The sequence below is a fragment of the Aotus nancymaae genome, unplaced genomic scaffold (assembly GCF_030222135.1).
Source record: "Aotus nancymaae isolate 86718 unplaced genomic scaffold, 86718_ANA_hifiasm-v0.15.2.pri h1tg000003l, whole genome shotgun sequence".
In the NCBI taxonomy this organism is placed as follows: Eukaryota; Metazoa; Chordata; class Mammalia; order Primates; family Aotidae; genus Aotus; species Aotus nancymaae.
Window position 1 is genome coordinate 19,533,952 of NW_026988414.1, and position 17,367 is coordinate 19,551,318.

General features: G+C 35.8%; 1 protein-coding gene across 6 annotated transcripts in view; it reads left to right on the forward strand.

Annotated features, from left to right (window-relative positions):
- PTBP3 (polypyrimidine tract binding protein 3) overlaps positions 1-14,885 on the forward strand; it is a 108,427-nt gene extending 93,542 nt beyond the window's left edge. For all 6 annotated transcript variants that reach the window (XM_012461831.3, XM_064378923.1, XM_064378926.1 and 3 more), the window contains 7 exons: positions 465-542; positions 3,092-3,231; positions 3,779-3,812; positions 7,343-7,435; positions 8,197-8,413; positions 11,684-11,761; positions 11,912-14,885. In XM_012461831.3, coding sequence (XP_012317254.1) covers positions 465-542; positions 3,092-3,231; positions 3,779-3,812; positions 7,343-7,435; positions 8,197-8,413; positions 11,684-11,761; positions 11,912-12,044 — 773 coding nt within the window. In that variant the 3' untranslated portion in view covers positions 12,045-14,885. The remainder of the gene's footprint in view (positions 1-464; positions 543-3,091; positions 3,232-3,778; positions 3,813-7,342; positions 7,436-8,196; positions 8,414-11,683; positions 11,762-11,911) is intronic.
- The last annotated feature ends 2,482 nt before the right edge of the window (positions 14,886-17,367 follow it).

Consider the following 17,367-nt stretch of genomic DNA (forward strand, 5'->3'; position numbering starts at 1 on the left):
AGTCACAGCAAATCCTCTGTGATCACTTCTTAGTCCAGTTGTAGTACATTTGAATTTGTACCATTCTACCCTCATCATGAATCTCCTGTTATTCGTACTTTCAGTATGTAAGCCTCTCAAAGGCAAGGATTTTAACTCACTTTTTTATTAGCATAGTTACCCCACAGGTACAGTATGATTTAATAACATTTCGTTAAGTAATTGATTTTTTTATTATGAAATATTGCTCTAAATAAGTGAAAGAATCTCAGGCTGTACTCTTGATCCTTGAACCCAATTGAAAGGGGTTACCCTTTGGATGTGGCAGAGGCTCTTTATATGTTAAAGATCACTTGTTGAACAGATCTTTACTCTGTAACAGAATCCCTTTGTTAGTAATATACTTTCATATGGCATTTTATATTGCCTTGATAACCATATTTATAGAAGGTAGTATATTTACTTTAGCTTCTCTTTCCCATTAGGTGCACCAGGTATAATTTCTTCACCATACGCAGGGGCTGCTGGATTTGCCCCAGCCATTGGATTTCCTCAAGCTACAGGTGACTCTTTTAAGTTGGATTTGAAATGATTTTGAATGAAGTTGTATGTTTTCTAGGAACTTATCAAGATGAAGAATGTTATCATAGTTGAAGAATTTACCATAAAAGTATTATGCATATCAGCTGTAGAAGATTAGTGATTTGTATGATACATACCTTCCTTGTTTTTACAAATAATTCTCTCTGGTTCCATTCTTAATTCCAATAATCCATTATATGTTCTACATCATTTATGTTTGCCATTGGCACAAATAACTATGGCTTAATGTGTTGAACAGACTTGTCTTATCTTTGAGTCTTTAATGCCTTTGACAGTACTCAACAAATAATATGCAGTCATACTATACATTCATTATTCAGCTTCTTCAGAAAACCTTTTGTTATTAATGGGTTTTGAAGATTACTGTAGATGGGTATGCATGCTGTGTATTTCAGGGGAGATATATATCTTGTCTCTTTAGCTAACGGAGGTAATTAGGAGATAGGAGTTGATTAATACTTTGATAATGACTCCCATTATTTTCCAAATAGTAAACAAAATGAATTTGATTATAATTTAAGGAAAAGAGAAAATATTACTTTATGATTTTTATTTCTGATGTCTAAAGAAAACACTGAGGTTGGTGAATAGGAGAATGGCAGAGTGGTAAGCCTCTCTCTACGTATTTTCAACTTATAACTGATTCATGACTATAACTGCATTTTAAATTGCAACATAGCTGCCTTCCAGCCGTAATCTTTCTATCTTAACCTTTGAATTTTGGTAATTTTAACTCTCCCTTCTCTGTCTGTCTCTCTCTCTCTCTCACTGTCTCTCTCTCTCTCTCTCTCTCTCTCTGTCTCTCTCTCTCTCTCTCTCGTTGTGAGGCAGAGTCTTGCTGTGTCACCCAGGCTGGAATGCAATGGCACAATCTCAGCTTACTGCAACCTCCACTTCCTGGGTTCAAACAATTCTCATGCCTCAGCCTTTTGAGTAACTGGGGCTAGAGGTGCATGCCACCACTGCCAGCTAATTGTTGTATGTTTAGTAGAGATGAGGTTTCACCATGTTGGCCAGGCTGGTCTCAAACTCCTGGCCTCAAGTGGTCTGCCTGCCTCAACCTCCCAGAGTGCTGGGATTACAGGGTAAGCCACCCCACATGGCCAATAACTACTCTCTTTTCGATGGAGAGGATGGAGTTAACCAAAACTGAAAAAGTGATATGAAGGTTGAGGTTTTAAATTTTACCATCTTGGTGGTTTTTAGTATATCTTAACATATGTTTAGTTAAGTGAATATTCTACCTATTATGTTAAAAACATAGTTTTATTTATTCAGAGCTCCTCAAAGTTTAATTGGTGGACATTTTGATATGCTTTCCCTCATTTTGGATATTTCTTTTAGATACACTCTATGTACAAATATTAAGTAATAGATATTAAGAAAGATGAAAAGTCAATAAAAGAGGGCTTCTGACTTGATAAGACTTTTAAGCTGATAGAGGATACACACACACACACACGCACACACACACACACACCCCCTACAGTGTAGCTGAACTGTGCTCTTAGCCCATGTATAACAGACATAAAAATGGCAGAAGTTATGCAAAACTATTGGAGTTGGACTGGAGGGGCATGGGAATAGGTCATGTGAGGGCTGTTGATTTCATGCAATAGTATTCAGCCTGAGAATGTGGTCTGCACAGTTTTAAAATTCAGCAGTGTGGATGATGGTAGTTATGACCTTCTTAGATTGTTAAGCCGAACAGGCTGAATGTAAAATATATTACAATTTAATTACATGGTATGTGGGAAAATGGCCAGACTGTTTATTTTAAAGAATCATTAAATTAAGGAATTGGTTCACTTTACATAAACTAGAGGTTTACCTTAGACACTTTTTAAGCTGAGAACACAAAATAGCGGGAAAGTCTGCTGTTTTAAGTATAGTGTCAATATTCTGGTGTTACTGAGCTTTCAGTAGTTCCAAAATACCTAGAGAAGTAGAGAGCTCTGAATATTTCTGCTACAATAAGAATATTGAATACTGTAAATCTATTTTGGTCAGAAAAATGTTTATATAGCATTTTGTACAGTCACAAAATGTTTTTCCCATATAAAATGTCATATAGCACTACCTAGCATGCATGTTTTTGACTTCTGCTGAAGGACTTTAAAAAAAATACCTGATTTTATGGTAGAAGCCAGTATGAAAAGTGTATACACTTGATAGAAAGGTGCTAGAATATATCTATGGTAAGAAACAGAGGGAGTGTTTGTAGTTGATAGACCCTTTGAAAAGCCTAACAACGTTAGGCCCAGTGATTTCAGTTAGTCTGCAGAGTACCTTATGAATAATAGAGCACAAAGTATAATAATGTCAACAGATGAGGAGCTCAGCTTGCAGGCAGACTCTAGGGCAGAAAACTGGCCTTCAGTATCTTTATGGTAGCGTTGACACATTTTCTTTCTGTATTTTTGTTTTCATCTTTATTTGCTTAAATTCTATCAAGTGTTACAGTTCTTCTGATAATTAGAATATGAAATGCTTTTGGTATTTTTAAAAGGTCTGTCAGTTCCAGCTGTTCCTGGAGCCCTTGGTCCTCTCACAATCACCTCCTCTGCTGTCACTGGAAGGATGGCCATTCCTGGGACTAGTGGTATACCAGGAAATTCTGTTCTACTCGTCACAAATCTCAATCCTGATGTGAGTTGAAAAGTATTCTATATAAATAGTCTTTCAGGAGAAGGTATAGTAGCAATTTTTTTTGAGAAAGAGTTTCACTCTGTTACTCAGGCTTCAGTGTGGTGCTGCATTCACTCACTGTGACCTCTGCCTCCTGGGCTCAAGTGATCCTCCCACCTTAGCCTCTCAAGTAGCTAGGACTACAGGTGCTCACCACCATGCCTGGCTGATGTTTTTTGGGGTTTTTTTTTTTGCATTATTTTTTAGAAATAGGATCTTGCTATGTTGCCTAGACTGATCTTGAGCTTCTGGGCTCAAGCAATCCACCCACCTCAGCCTCCCAAAGTGCTGGGATTACAGGTGTGAGCCACCATGCCCGGCTATGGTAGCTTCTGATCCAGGGTTGTATTCAAATTAAAATGCTTAAGTTTGTTTTAAGGACTGTTATTAAAATTCATCACTAGTATGTAAAACCATTGCATTAAAATAAAAACTGTCAGAGTATAAATTTATTTTCAATTTTTACTTAAATTATTGTCAGACACTTATTTTGTGTTACCCTTTACAGCTTATCACACCACATGGGCTTTTTATCCTATTTGGTAAGTTCATTTTTGCTATTTTAATATTGTCTACAGGTGTGAATTGAGCACATTTCATTTATTTAGTAATATTTATTGATTACTTCTATGTGTCAAGTATTGTGCTGACACTGAGGATAAAACAGTGAATAAGACTTTGTAAGTAATTACAGTGATGATTTATAATATGGGAAATAGAGGTTTTGTGTAACATAGGGAGACCTAACCTAGCAGAGGGACTCAATAGAAATGATAGTTAAGCTGACTTGTGAAACATGAGTAAGAATCAGCCAGGCAGAAAGGGAGGGCAGTGTCTTCACAGGGGAGGGGAGAGGAGAGAGATGGGTCCTGGTACGTGGAAGTACCAGGAAGGAAGCCTGGTGGCGAGCATAATGGAGACCTGGTGAAGATGTACAGCTGCCTAGGGTCAAAATCATGAAGAGCTTTTGAAAGCTTTGTTAAGAGTTTGGTTTTTAACCTAAGAACAATGGGAAGCCATTGAATAGTTATGAGGCAAGAGAGTGACATAATGCGATTCAGGTTTTTAAAATAGTCTTCAAACTTTCCAACAGCGTAGAATTACGAGAACAGTGAAATAAGCAATATTTACTATTTTAAAGATTTTTATTTATGTTATTTATTTATAATTTTTTGAGGCAGAGTCTCGCTCTGTGGCCCAGGCTGGAGTGCAGTGGCATGATCTCAGCTTACTGCAGCTCCAGCTCCTGGTTTAAGCAACACTCCTACCTCAGCCTTTCGAATAGCTGGGATTAAAGCACGTACCACCACGCCCAGCTAATTTTTGCATTTTTACTACAGATGGGGTTTCACTATGTTGGCCAGGATGGTCTTGATCTCCTGACCTCGTGATCTGCCTGCCTCGGCCTCCCAGAGTGCTGGTATTACAGGTGTGAGCCACCGCACCTGGCAAGATTTTAATTAATGACAGTTTATTTTTCCATAAAAAATGATTAACATTTGGTGAGCAATATGATTTAATACGCTTTGATATCTAAAAATCCTTGTTTTCATTTTGATTCAGTATTCCAAGGGTAGATCATTTCACTACTTGACTTTAATGGTTGTCATAGCTGAGGAAAATAAGTCATAAAGATATATAATCTAAAAGCAGGGGTTTCGTTGTTGCTGTACTTTAATAATTATTTCACTAATTTTTTCATGTAATCCACCAATCTTTGTCATGCTTTACCTAGAAAAGTTCAATTTTTTCCTCTTTAATTAGTGGATCTTGAAACTGTTATATTTGAATATGTGTAACAAATAGAGTTAAAACTCACTGGTATGCTTCATTTGTAAGATTTTTAAAATAAGATGGGAAATTGTTTCCAACTTTTTTGAATCTGATAGTTTTAGAGACAGGGTCTCACTCTGTTGTCCAGGCTGGAGTGCAGTGGTGTGATCATAGCTCACTGCAGTGTCAAACTCCTGGGCTAAAGCAATCCTCCTCCCTCAGCCTTCTGAGTAGCTGGCATATAAGTGTAAGCCACAGCACCCGACTGATAGGGTTTTTTTTTTTTTTTAATGGAATTTTTGAGGTATAATTTACAACCATACAGTTTACTTGCTTTGGGTTTACAACTCAAAGATTTTTAGTAAATTCACAGTTATGTGGCTATCACCACAGTCCAATTTTAGAAAATTTTCATCACCCAAAGAAATTCCTCATGCTCATTTACAGTCACTTATAAAAGTTTTTATTAATGATTGATGCATGTAATTTTCAGTAATAAAATCATGTATTAACAATACATTTTAATATGACTCTTTTCTAGAAAGTATGTTTTATACTAAAAGCAGTTAAATTTCTCACCCATTTAAAAAACGGCTGGGTGCATTAGCTCATGCCTGTAATCCCAACACTTTGGGAGGGCAAGGCAGGAGGATCAGATTATTTGAGACCAGCCTCAGCCAGATAGTGAGACCCCATCTCTACAAAAAATAAACACCCACATTTTGAGAAACAAATTGTGTATGTTTAGTTTTTAAAGAATAGTTACATCGCCTGGCACAGTAGCTCATGCCTATAATCCCAGCACTTTGGGAGGCCGAGACGGGTGGATCACAAGGTCAAGAGATGGAGACCATCCTGGTCAACATGGTAAAACCCCGTCTCTACTAAAAATACAAAAATTAGCTGGGCATGGTGGCGCACGCCTGTAGTCCAAGCTACTCGGGAGGCTGAGGCAGGAGAATTGCTTGAACCCAGGAGACGGAGGTTGCGGTGAGCCGAGATCGCACCATTGCACTCCAGCCTGGGTAACAAGAGCGAAACTCCATCTCAAAAAAAAAAACAAACAAAAAAAAGAATAGTTACATTATCCATCTTGTTACTTCTGAGAAGGGTAGCAAATTCAGAATACTTATCTCTGTTTTAAATTTTTAAAGTGCCATTAGTATGGTAATGATGCAACTATTGAAAGATTTTTTTTTTTAATTTTTTTGAGAAAGGGTCTTACTCTGTTGCCCAGGCTGGAGTGCAGTGGCATGATCTTGGCTCACTGCAACCTCCACCTCCCAGGTTCAAGCAGTTTTCCCACCTCAGCCTCCTGAGTAGCTAGGATTACAGGTGTGCACTACCACACCTGACTAATTTTTGTATTTTTTGGTAGAGACAGGGTTTCACCATGTTGGCCAGGCTGGTCTCGAACTCCTGACCTCAAGTGATCCACCCACCTTTGTCTCCCATTGTGCTGGGATTATAGGTGTAAGCCACTGCACACTGCTGAAAGATCTTATTTTTATAATATTGATGGTACTGTATAGCACATAAGCTGAAATGTATTGTAGTACACTGATGAAAAAGTTGAGTGAGACTGGAATTCACTTTGTAGAACCTTCTAGCTATAATTTTATCTATATATTAAAAATTCAAAAACTGTAGTTTTTTTAATATTGGTTTATATAAGCAGATTAGTATAGATAAGAGTTTATTATCTTTCTATACCTCAGTAAATCATTTTACCCATCCTTTAGGAGATAGGACCCACTTTGGGGAACACTAGTATAGAAAAATTGAGTGTAATAAGATTAATTAGGATCAATTAGGTTGTGGTATTCCCAGTATGAAATAGTGTTGATAGTTTTGATGGTAGCGAGGATTGGGAGAGATGGACAAATGTGAGAGATATTTAGATGGTAGAATCAATGGGTGCTGGTGATTGATTGGGTGGGTGTAAGGGTTTGAGGAAAGGAAAAAGTCAAAAGATGACTTCCAGGTGTCTGACTGAGGCAACTATGTGAATGGCAATATTTATCGACAGAGTTAGTGAACAGAGTGGGGAGAGGAAAGCGGGGAGGAATCACTTTGGGACGTACTAAGTTGAGAGTATTTATGGGATGTCCATGTGAAAAAGAGTAAGTACAGAAGTAAATCTGGAATTTGGAAGAGATAAGCATTTGCAAGTGTATGTATGGAATTGCCAAGGGAGAGTATATAGTATAAGAAATGCCTTCTGTAAGTATATTAGTAAAATTAATTAAACACAACACAATCAGACATTAAAAAGAGTGCTTTGTTTTGTTTTAATTAGGAGTCTATGGTGATGTACATCGAGTGAAGATTATGTTTAATAAGAAAGAAAATGCCTTGGTTCAGATGGCAGATGCAAATCAAGCTCAGCTAGGTACTAATGATTAATAATTATTAATAATGTGAACTTGCCCCTTTTGTGTGTGAATTTTCCTTGAAAATAAACAAACATAGATAGTAGGAATATGATTTTACAAAAGAACACCTCCTTGTGATAATGTCTTCATTATTATTTGTACCCCTTTATATGTTAAGATTAAAAAATATTCATTACTCTTTTTAAGTCTGAAATTCATTTATCTACTTGAAGACATTGTTAATGTTTAGAGCTTTGACCCTAGGATTTTTCCATTAAGTTTAATAAACATGATTTGTTTGATTTCATTTTATTTATTTCATTTCCTTCCAAATTAAGTTTTCTGTAACCATTCAATGGCTTAAAAGTTTGGGCAAACTTTATAATGATGATGTAAGAAAGAGTTCAGTGGCTTCACTGTTTCAAAAGCTGTTAAAGTATTACTCAAAATTTCTTATAAAAATGCTTTGCTTGAGATAAAACTAATATATTCAGTAACCATTTTTTGAATACTTACTATGTTCCAGGCACTCAAACTTCATAACACTCTGCTTAGAGAAAATAGTTATTTTTTGTTTATTTTAAATTGCTTTTGTTATCATAAAATGAAGTCATTTAATGTATTTCCTTAAGGGTTTTTGGATTTTGAAACCCTTTTCACCCTCAAACTGACAATACAATTTTAAATACATAAAAATGATTTATGGTAATGTTGATAAATATTACTGAGAAATCTATCCTAATACCCAAACTTTAAAATTTTTCTTCCCCTGCACTAGCAATGAACCATCTAAGTGGTCAGAGACTTTACGGGAAAGTGCTTCGTGCTACACTGTCCAAACATCAAGCAGTGCAGCTTCCTCGAGAGGGACAAGAAGACCAAGGTCTGACTAGGGATTTCAGCAATAGTCCTTTGCATCGCTTTAAAAAGCCGGGCTCTAAAAACTTCCAGAATATCTTTCCACCTTCAGCTACTCTGCATCTTTCCAACATTCCGTATGTACCTAATAAGTTATTAATCCCAATCTACAGTATGTGATTTTGGAGAGGTTAAAACCTCTGAAATTGTTCTAACCTAGCACTTGTCCTGGTCAGTACTTTCTTAGAAGATAAGCCATCATGCCTTCAGAAGGTTATCTCCAATTTATTTGCCATCATGCCTTCAGAAGGTTATTTCCAATCCTATGCTCTAAAATAGAAAGATACTGGTTTTGAAATTTTCTTTCCAAATAGAGAATTTGCAACTATTTTTCAGTTATAAAAGGTCATAAAAATAATTATGCAGAAATCTTCCATTGGCACATATTTGTCTATCCCTTTGTAGAAGTAACGATTTACGTTAACCAATAGAGCAGAATCAAAATAGTGTATCTAAGAATTTGGTAAAAACAGATTTTGTACTTTCTATCCACAAGCTGTAAAGCCATAGATATGTTAATTAAAAGCTAAAAGTTACTTTCCTGTAGCCACTATACAAGTCTCTTTATTAACTAGCGTTGTATGTGTGCTTTAGTTATCTTCAAACTCAGGGATTGACAAACTGTAGCCTATGGCTATTTTTGTGTGGCCTATGAGCTAAGAATGATTTTTACATTTTAAGATGGAAGCAAAATATTTTGTGATATGAGAAAATTATGTAAAATTCAAATTTCATCTTTTATAAAGTTTCATGTAATATAGCTGTACTCATTTACTTACATGCTGTTTATGGCTGCTTTTGAGCTACAGCAGCAAAACTGATTAGTTGTAGCAGAGACTACACGGCCCATGCAGCCTAAGATATTTACTGTCTGGCCGTTTAAAGAAAATATCTGGCAATCTCTGTCCTAATGGTTAAAGTCCTTAATCTACAAAAATGGCAGTTTAGTTCACAGACTTTGGAAATTGTTTTTAAAAAAGGCAGTTTTGTATAATTTGAACTAATACATAAAGGGGGATAAGCTTTGGAAAAGAGGGATAAAAGCTATGGGGGATATGTGTGTGTATGTGTGTAAAAATTTAAAATCTTGAGGGTATAGAAAGGGGTGGAGTCTGGAACATTACTGAGAATGAGAACGGGAACTGAATAGGAATAGAGAATAATTACTCAGAAGAGTGTTGAATGTCCAGCCTCCCTGCTGGTTTCCATTTAGGCTACACGGAGAAACCTTGAATCCAAGTTGGGCAATTGATCAAACCTCATGCCAGCCAGGAAGCTGATGGAGTCAAGGAAAAAAGAAAAGTAGATTAAAAGTAGATTACATGGACCTAGAAATTTAGCAGCTCATTACTATGGAGTAAAGGGTAAATGGGCAACAATTAGATACTGAGGCAGGCACTTATCATCATTAGCTTTTAATTTTTTTAAATTAATACATTTTTTTTGAGACAGGGTCTCCCTCTGTTGCCCAGGCTGGAGTACAGTGGTGTGATCTTGGCTCACTGCAACCTCTGCCTCCCAGTCATCTTCCCACTTCCAAGTGATCTTCCCACTTCAGCTTCCCAAGTAGCTGGGACTGCAGGTGTGGGCTGCCATTAGCTAATTGTTTGTATTTTTTTACAGAGACAGGTTTCACCATGTTGCCCAGGCAGATCTCTGATTCCTGAGCTCAAGCAATCTGCCTCCCAAAGTGCTGGGATTAGAGGCAAGAACCACTGTGCCCGGCTCTGTTGTTAGCTTTATTTATTTATTTATCTATTTATTTTTCTTCACCCATCACCTGAGAAATGTTGTTAGCTTTTTAAATATATCACATTACTCAAGAGCTGGTCTCCAGTTGCAACCTACATAGGACATGTAGGAAGAAGAGGAAAGGATATTAATATTCTTCCAAGTTCTGGGTACTGTACTGGTGCTTTACACATGTTGCCTCATTTAATCTCCATAACAACCTTTTTTTAAAAAAAGATTGTGATAAAATGAACATAAAATTGACAGTTTTAACCATTTTAAGTGTACAGTGCAGTCTACATTCACATTAAATACTTTCATACATTATTGTGTGACTGTCACCTCTGTCCATCTGTAGAACCTTTTCATCATCCCAAACTGAAACTCTGTACCCATTAAGCAGTAACCACCTTTTTCCTCCTAATTCCCAGCTCCTGGTATCCACTATTATATGGCATTATTCATAATAACCTTTGAAGTAAGGTCAGTCTTTTCATTGTATTAATGAAACTGAGACTTAGGTTAAATAATTTAGTCAAAGTGATATATAAGTGAGTGAGGAACAGAATGTGAACTCAGATCTGTCTTCCGACAGAGCTAATGATCGTTCTGCTACACCATCCTTGCTGGCAAATTATGAGATTAGTCTACTTTTAGTCAGTTGACTGTCATGTGGTAGACCACTGTATTAGTTATGTACGGCTGTCTAACAGATCACCCCAAACTTAATAGCTTAACACAGTAGTAAATGTTTATTATCTCATACTGTTACTGCGAGTCAGGAATCTAGAAGTGGCTTAGCTGGGTGGCTTTGGCTGAGTCTGTTATAAGGTTGCAGTCAAGATGCTAGGCAAGGATGTGGTCATCTGAAGGCTTTAACTGGAGGTAGAGGATCCATTTCCAAAATGGCTTAGTCATGTGCCTGTTTGTTGACAAAGGCCCCAGTTCCTTGTCATGAGGACTCCTCCATAGTGCCTTCATGGTGTCCTTCCAAAGCTAATAATTCAGGAGAGGACATAGGAGAAACCACAGTGTCTCTCAGCTTCAGAAGTCACATTTGTCATTTCTACAGTATCCGAAGTGTTTACAGAGGACACCTCTGTTTCCTATGGGAAGGGAATAAGCAAAGGAGTGAATATGAGGAGGCAAGAGTAATTGTGGGCTATCTCAGAACCTGGCAGCCACACACACACATTCAGAATTACCCTGCAAACAGTTGAAAATGTAGAACTCCAGACTGTAGCAGACAAGTCAGAGCTAGGAAACTTTGGAAGTACCACAGTTGATTACTGAAGCCAGTGGTATAAGTAATAAGAATAAAAACAGATTCCAAGCACAGCTGCATTAAAAAAAAAAAAGAATATAGAAAGATTTTTCTTGCCCTTTATATACCTGCCCGTGTCTTCTGTAAAGATTTGAGACAAAATTCTGTTACTTGAGGATACGTGTCTGTTTTTGAACATCTTTCAGGGAACTTCCCAGTCAAGTCTTTGTCATATGGCTTAATAATTCTGTTTGAAATGTAAGATACTCTAGAGATTTGATGACTTCAAGAGTTAATCTGCTTCACTTGTGAATGGGGCCCAGGTAGTTAACTCCCTCTGATGTTTTCACAGCCCTTCTGTTACGGTGGATGGTCTGAAGAACCTTTTCATAGAAGCTGGATGTTCAGTGAAGGCTTTTAAATTCTTTCAGTAAGTCTTTGCTTTAAAAAAAATACATTAAAATTATTTAATATGGTATGCAAATTTTAAAGGAAGTTCAGTGAAGTCTTCTGGTGGGAGAAGGAGTTTGGAAGCAAATTTTATTCTAAATACTTTCTGTATTTCTTATACCATTTTCAGGAAAGATCGCAAAATGGCGCTCATTCAGTTGGGATCTGTGGAAGAAGCAATTCAGGCCCTCATTGAGCTTCATAACCATGACCTTGGAGAAAATCACCACCTCAGAGTTTCCTTCTCAAAATCTACAATCTGAGAATTTTTCTTTTTTCTGTGAATTTTTCTCCTAAAACTGGACCGTAATTTCAGTAAAACCTTCAGACATAGACTGAAGCAGCTCACGACCAATTTTGCCTCTTTCACAAAAATAACTCTGAGTTTGATATTCAAGTATATTTTAAAAATCAAGGGATGTTCTTTTTTTCTATCCCCCCTTCCCTGCCACTGCCAGTCAAAGGTTTCTTTTCCCTTTGTACCATGGTTTCTATGAAAATAACCTTCAGGAAAAAGAAAATCAGGAAAAAAATGTTTTTTAAATAATTTTATTCCCTATATTAAATTAGATATGAAGAGGATTAACTTTGTTTTAATTTGGATCCAGATCAGCCTTATACAACATTTCTAAACTCCTTTGTACTTTTAAAAAATTTAAACACACAGACTTATAAAATTACTTGATGGAAGTAATTTAAATCGCTTATGACCAAGTTATTAACCTTATGAGTCAGAAGTCTGACCCTTGTAGGAAATTCTGTTCACTTAAAATTACATCAGATCTTTGCCATATATCAATGGTTATTATGCATAAACACGTTGAATTGTGTGGCAGCAGATTTATAAACCTGCTTGTTTTCTTTCAATGTTATCTTTTTTTCCCTGTAAGACACTCCTTTAAATAATGCCTATCTTTAACTTTTTAAGACTATTTGGAAAAATGAAGTGTCTCAGCTGTCCCCAGGGAAATTAAGTGGAATCCAACTAGGATCTGTTAAGAAGATGTCAGAATAACTAATAATTTTATTAGGAAAAAAATCATGTTTTAAATTTCAAATGATGCTCATTTGTCAAGTAATATGATCTTGGAAAATTTTAAAGAAAAGTAATTCTACTTATAAACTACTTTTTTATAATTGTTTTCAGAAAAAAAGTTTACAGTCTTAAGGAAAATATTCAGGTCTATCATATGGTTTGACAGATTTTTTAAAAGTTATTTTTGGTAAGGTCTTCTTTTAGAAAAAAATTAATCTCAAGGGTTTTTTGTACCACTATAATCTCTAATACTCAAAATTACTGTGTATTTACTTAATTTCTTATTATGTGCCTTATTATGTGCTTAAGATACAATAGGTTAGAGTTTAATCTAAATATCTTGAAAGCTATATTGCTGACTTCGTAAGCATTTTGTTTCTTCTTTCTTTTGGTAAGGATTTAAAATTTTTTTAATTGCAATTTTAAGTGGTTTTCAATAAGTAATAGTTTTTATCAAATTTTTGGTGCTTGGTGCAGAGATGGTGTGGGGAAGGGTGAATGGTTTGGGGAATAATTCAGTGCACACCTGTAGGCCTCTTTACATTGTGACTAATAGGGGTTATTGCCAGTTATTATTGCATATCAATTTGGGGCTGTAGAGTGCAATCTCAGTTTCATCTTTATCACCCATCAGAATTTGTCTCAGGATTACTTGGTTTTTCTCGATACTCAAGGGAGAACTTGCTTTTCTTTGTTAATGTAACTTCATTACTGAGTGCCCACATATTTGGAATATGAGAGGGTGGGTTATTTCCCATACTCTGTCCCTCTCTTTTTGGTTGAATGTAAGAGTAATTTTAATGTTGCTTCAGTGATTGTATAATGTAAAATTGTTTCTTTTTAATAAGAAACTTTGCTATTATTCCTTCCATTCTTAATCAGAATTTTTTAAAGCAGAATTTGTTGAAAGGGTCATTTTTGTCTACCCCTTTTACAGTTTTCAGATTCTCAAAGTGTCACATCTCAACTTTTAAAAGCATAAAGAACATCTTCCTGGGTATGGTGGTGTGCACTTGTAGTTCCAGCCACAGGCAGGGAGGATCACTTGAGCCCAGGGAGTTCGAGCCTGCAGTGTGCCATGATCACATTTGTGAATAGCCACTCCACTCCAGCCTTGGAGCATAGTGCGACCCCTTCTCTAAAAATAAAAATTTTAAAAATCTCAATCTCTTTGCTATAGATTCTAGTGATTAATTAGAACATAGGGAGGTTTTTTACAGTAGAAATTTTACCAAAAAATAGAGACTGCAAGAGATGGTACAGATTTTTTTAAAAAGCAGAATTCACTCACCACTGAGCAACACTTAGTTGGTAGAATAGAAAAGAGCATACTAAATTAAGACCTTTCAAATGGATCAGTTTCGCTGAATAGATAAGTATAATTATGTATATAGTTGTGGGGTTTTTTTATTTTTTTTTACTTAGGAAATAAATTTTTACCTAGACACAAGGGGTGTATGAAGGAGGAAAAAGATTTCTTTGCAAAATCTCCCAAAATTTGCTTCCCCCCTCCCCACCCAGGCACTATTACAATTTTCAGTGCCATGCTAAATTGGATTATTTCATTTACTTTAACTTAGGAATTACTGTGTAATTTATTAATTCATGATTCTTACAACATTCAGCATAAGTGTAGCAAAATTTGCTAATAACAGAAGGGAGATCATAATGGTGTTGAATGTAACTTTGAAGTAGGGAATGGCCTTCAAGTCTGAGAGAGAACATTTGAATCCTTTTCAGGGATTTGTGTAGGGGTGTGTTTGTGTGTGTGTGTATGTGTGTGTGTGTAGATAAGTGTATATACATAAATACACTCTTCTAAAGTTGTATATACATATGCACATTACATACATTTTAATTTATTGACAAAATTAACCAAATTAAGATTTGGAGATGTGGGATGTTCTTGTTTTAAAATAGCATGTTTGAAACCATCAGTTTATGTCTAAAATTAGCTGTAGCACATGGATGTTGTCCATATTTAGCTATTCGCTGTTTGAATTACAGTATTTGTGTTGGCATAGTTTTTGTAAAAAGATTAAAAAATATCAGGATGGTGGAAAAACTAGATCTGTGTATTTCTGTTTTGGCATGCATTTATTCAGTATCTTCTAGCAATGGTTGATTTTTCTCTGTTGATCTACCGTGGTATCCTATTTTTAAGTTTATTTGCTTTATTTTAAGGAGTATTGTCATCACTTTTCAAGATGTCTTGACTTCTACACAAAGTATATATATTCAGGACTTTAAAAAATAGCAGTACACATTTAACAGTAGCAAATTACACCAAAATGATTTACTTTGAGATCTGAATAATTTGCATAGCAATAAAATGTGTTTTATGTAACATACAAATAGAAAAATGACCCAGTATCTTAATTGCTACTTACTGGAGAGTATCAGAATTACTTCTGGAGAGTATCAGAATTGCTACTTACTGGAGAGTAGCCCTTACAGAATGCCGTAAATTCTTTAAGACTAAATATTATAATCAGTTATTTGAAGTAATGTTTCTGATTTACTGTTAAACATTGCCAAGCTCAGTTTTTGGAGATACAGTTTCTGCCTACCTGTTTCCTTATGAGAATGAGGCCTCTTTTGGCTCTAGCTAGTATGATGATCATGGGTTCTGCTTTAGTTGATAAGAAGTGGCTCCTATGACTGCCTCTGTTCAGTTTCTTTATTAAAATTGTTTTGAGGGGGGAGTCTCACTATGTTGCCCAGACTGATCTCCAGCTCCTGGGTTCAAGTGATCCTCCTGCCTCTGGCTACCGATAGTGCTGGGATTACAGGCATGAGCCACCACACCTGACTCTGTTCTTTTCAAAGTCTCCATGCCATCAGTCAGCAATGCTTATATGTTTAGCATAGTGTCATGCCATTTATCTTCTGTTCCCACTAGATATTTTTGGACAAAAAAATGACAAACTCAAAAGTACGGTCTTTTTCCCCACCTATCTCTTAGAAAACCTAATGTGTACTGCTATTTTTAAAACCAAAAAGAGACAGCATGACGATGTGTAAGGCATTTTTCTTAGCCTTTCCTTTGTCTTGATCTGTTGTTAACGAGAACAAAACTGCCAGACTTAAAATACTCTACTATTGTGCTAAAAGAAATACAACTCAAGATTGCACAAAATCGGAAAATAAAAGTCAGCTGTCTTTTAAGATTGTGTTGTTATCTACAAGACTATTAGCAGTCTTTTTTCAGAGCAAATTTTAACAGCTAGTTGTGAGTGGTTTAAAAAATAGAAAATTATTAAAATCTTAGTTTGAGGGGTTTTATAGTGGGAGAAAAAACAGGACCAAAGTTTATGTGCCTTCTTCAGTAGTCTTAATTGACCTTTTCTTCCTATTTGAGACTAAAATAGTATCAGTATTCTGGTTTTCAGGAAATATGTACTATATAGTTTTAAAAGAATGTTGTCCCGCCAGCTATTCAGCCAAGCAAAGAATTGTAACTGTATAAATGAAGTCTCAGTTACACTTTTGCCTTTATCACATAATATTCATTATAGAGCATTGTGCAGGTCCAAGGATAGAGCTGCTCAAAATCTTCATGGTAGTTTCCTTAGTTTTTGTAATCTGAGGCGTATGTTCCAGAGAACAGGGATATTTGTCTGGTCCAGTGACCTTGGTGATCATAGTCATAATTGAAAGCTGCCTATGGCATGCTTAAATCAGCACTGTCACCTGGTTTGTTGTTGTTGTATTATTTTCACTTCTTGGATCTGTGTAGTAGTTGTAATAACAAATATTTAAATAGCTATTTTTTTGATGCCATTAAAATCATACTCTGGCCTTTTTTCCCCTTTGCCATTGTTTCCCAGATCTTTTAAAAATTCATCGCATATCCAGAAAGTACCAATTAAAAAGATTGCTGACCAAGCAAAGCTTTGCATCAAAATGTCACCTCATTGCTCTGACCAAAGACTGACTGTTCTGGTTTTAACTCCTCTCTGTGAAGCATTTTCCCCAAGCTCCTTTCTGAAAGAAGACCCAGTGCAGAGCGGCCTTTACTTTCTATTTCCTACTGGTGAATAGACTACTTAGAGAAAATGGGAGTTTTAGTGTGAACAGAATGGATTAGGATGACAAGAGTTTGATGGTCATTTTCAGTACTGTATTTAAGAAAAAAAAAAAAATAGCACAGCTAGGAGCCTCTGACATTGTCTGGTGTTTTACGTGGTCTGTTCATAAAAATTCCCCTTTTCAGTTTGTAAGAATGTTCATCTAACAGAAGAAAATGCTGTAAATATTTGTAACAACATTTTTTTTAACAAGGCCAAAAAAGACAAAAAGGTTTTTGGGAACAAATGAACTTATAAAGTGGTTTTATATAAAACATCAATTGTCTTGTATATTTTGGATAAGCAGCAGTACCAGCTTTCATTTGTAACAGAGTTTGTGGCATTGGAAAAAAAGGATTCTGTGATTGTTGAAGTGAATTATGTTATAAATGCAAAGAAGATAAAATATTAAAAAACATATTTTCTAAATGCGTAGTGCATGGTTAATTCAAGCTTCTGTACACGACAGTATATTCCGTT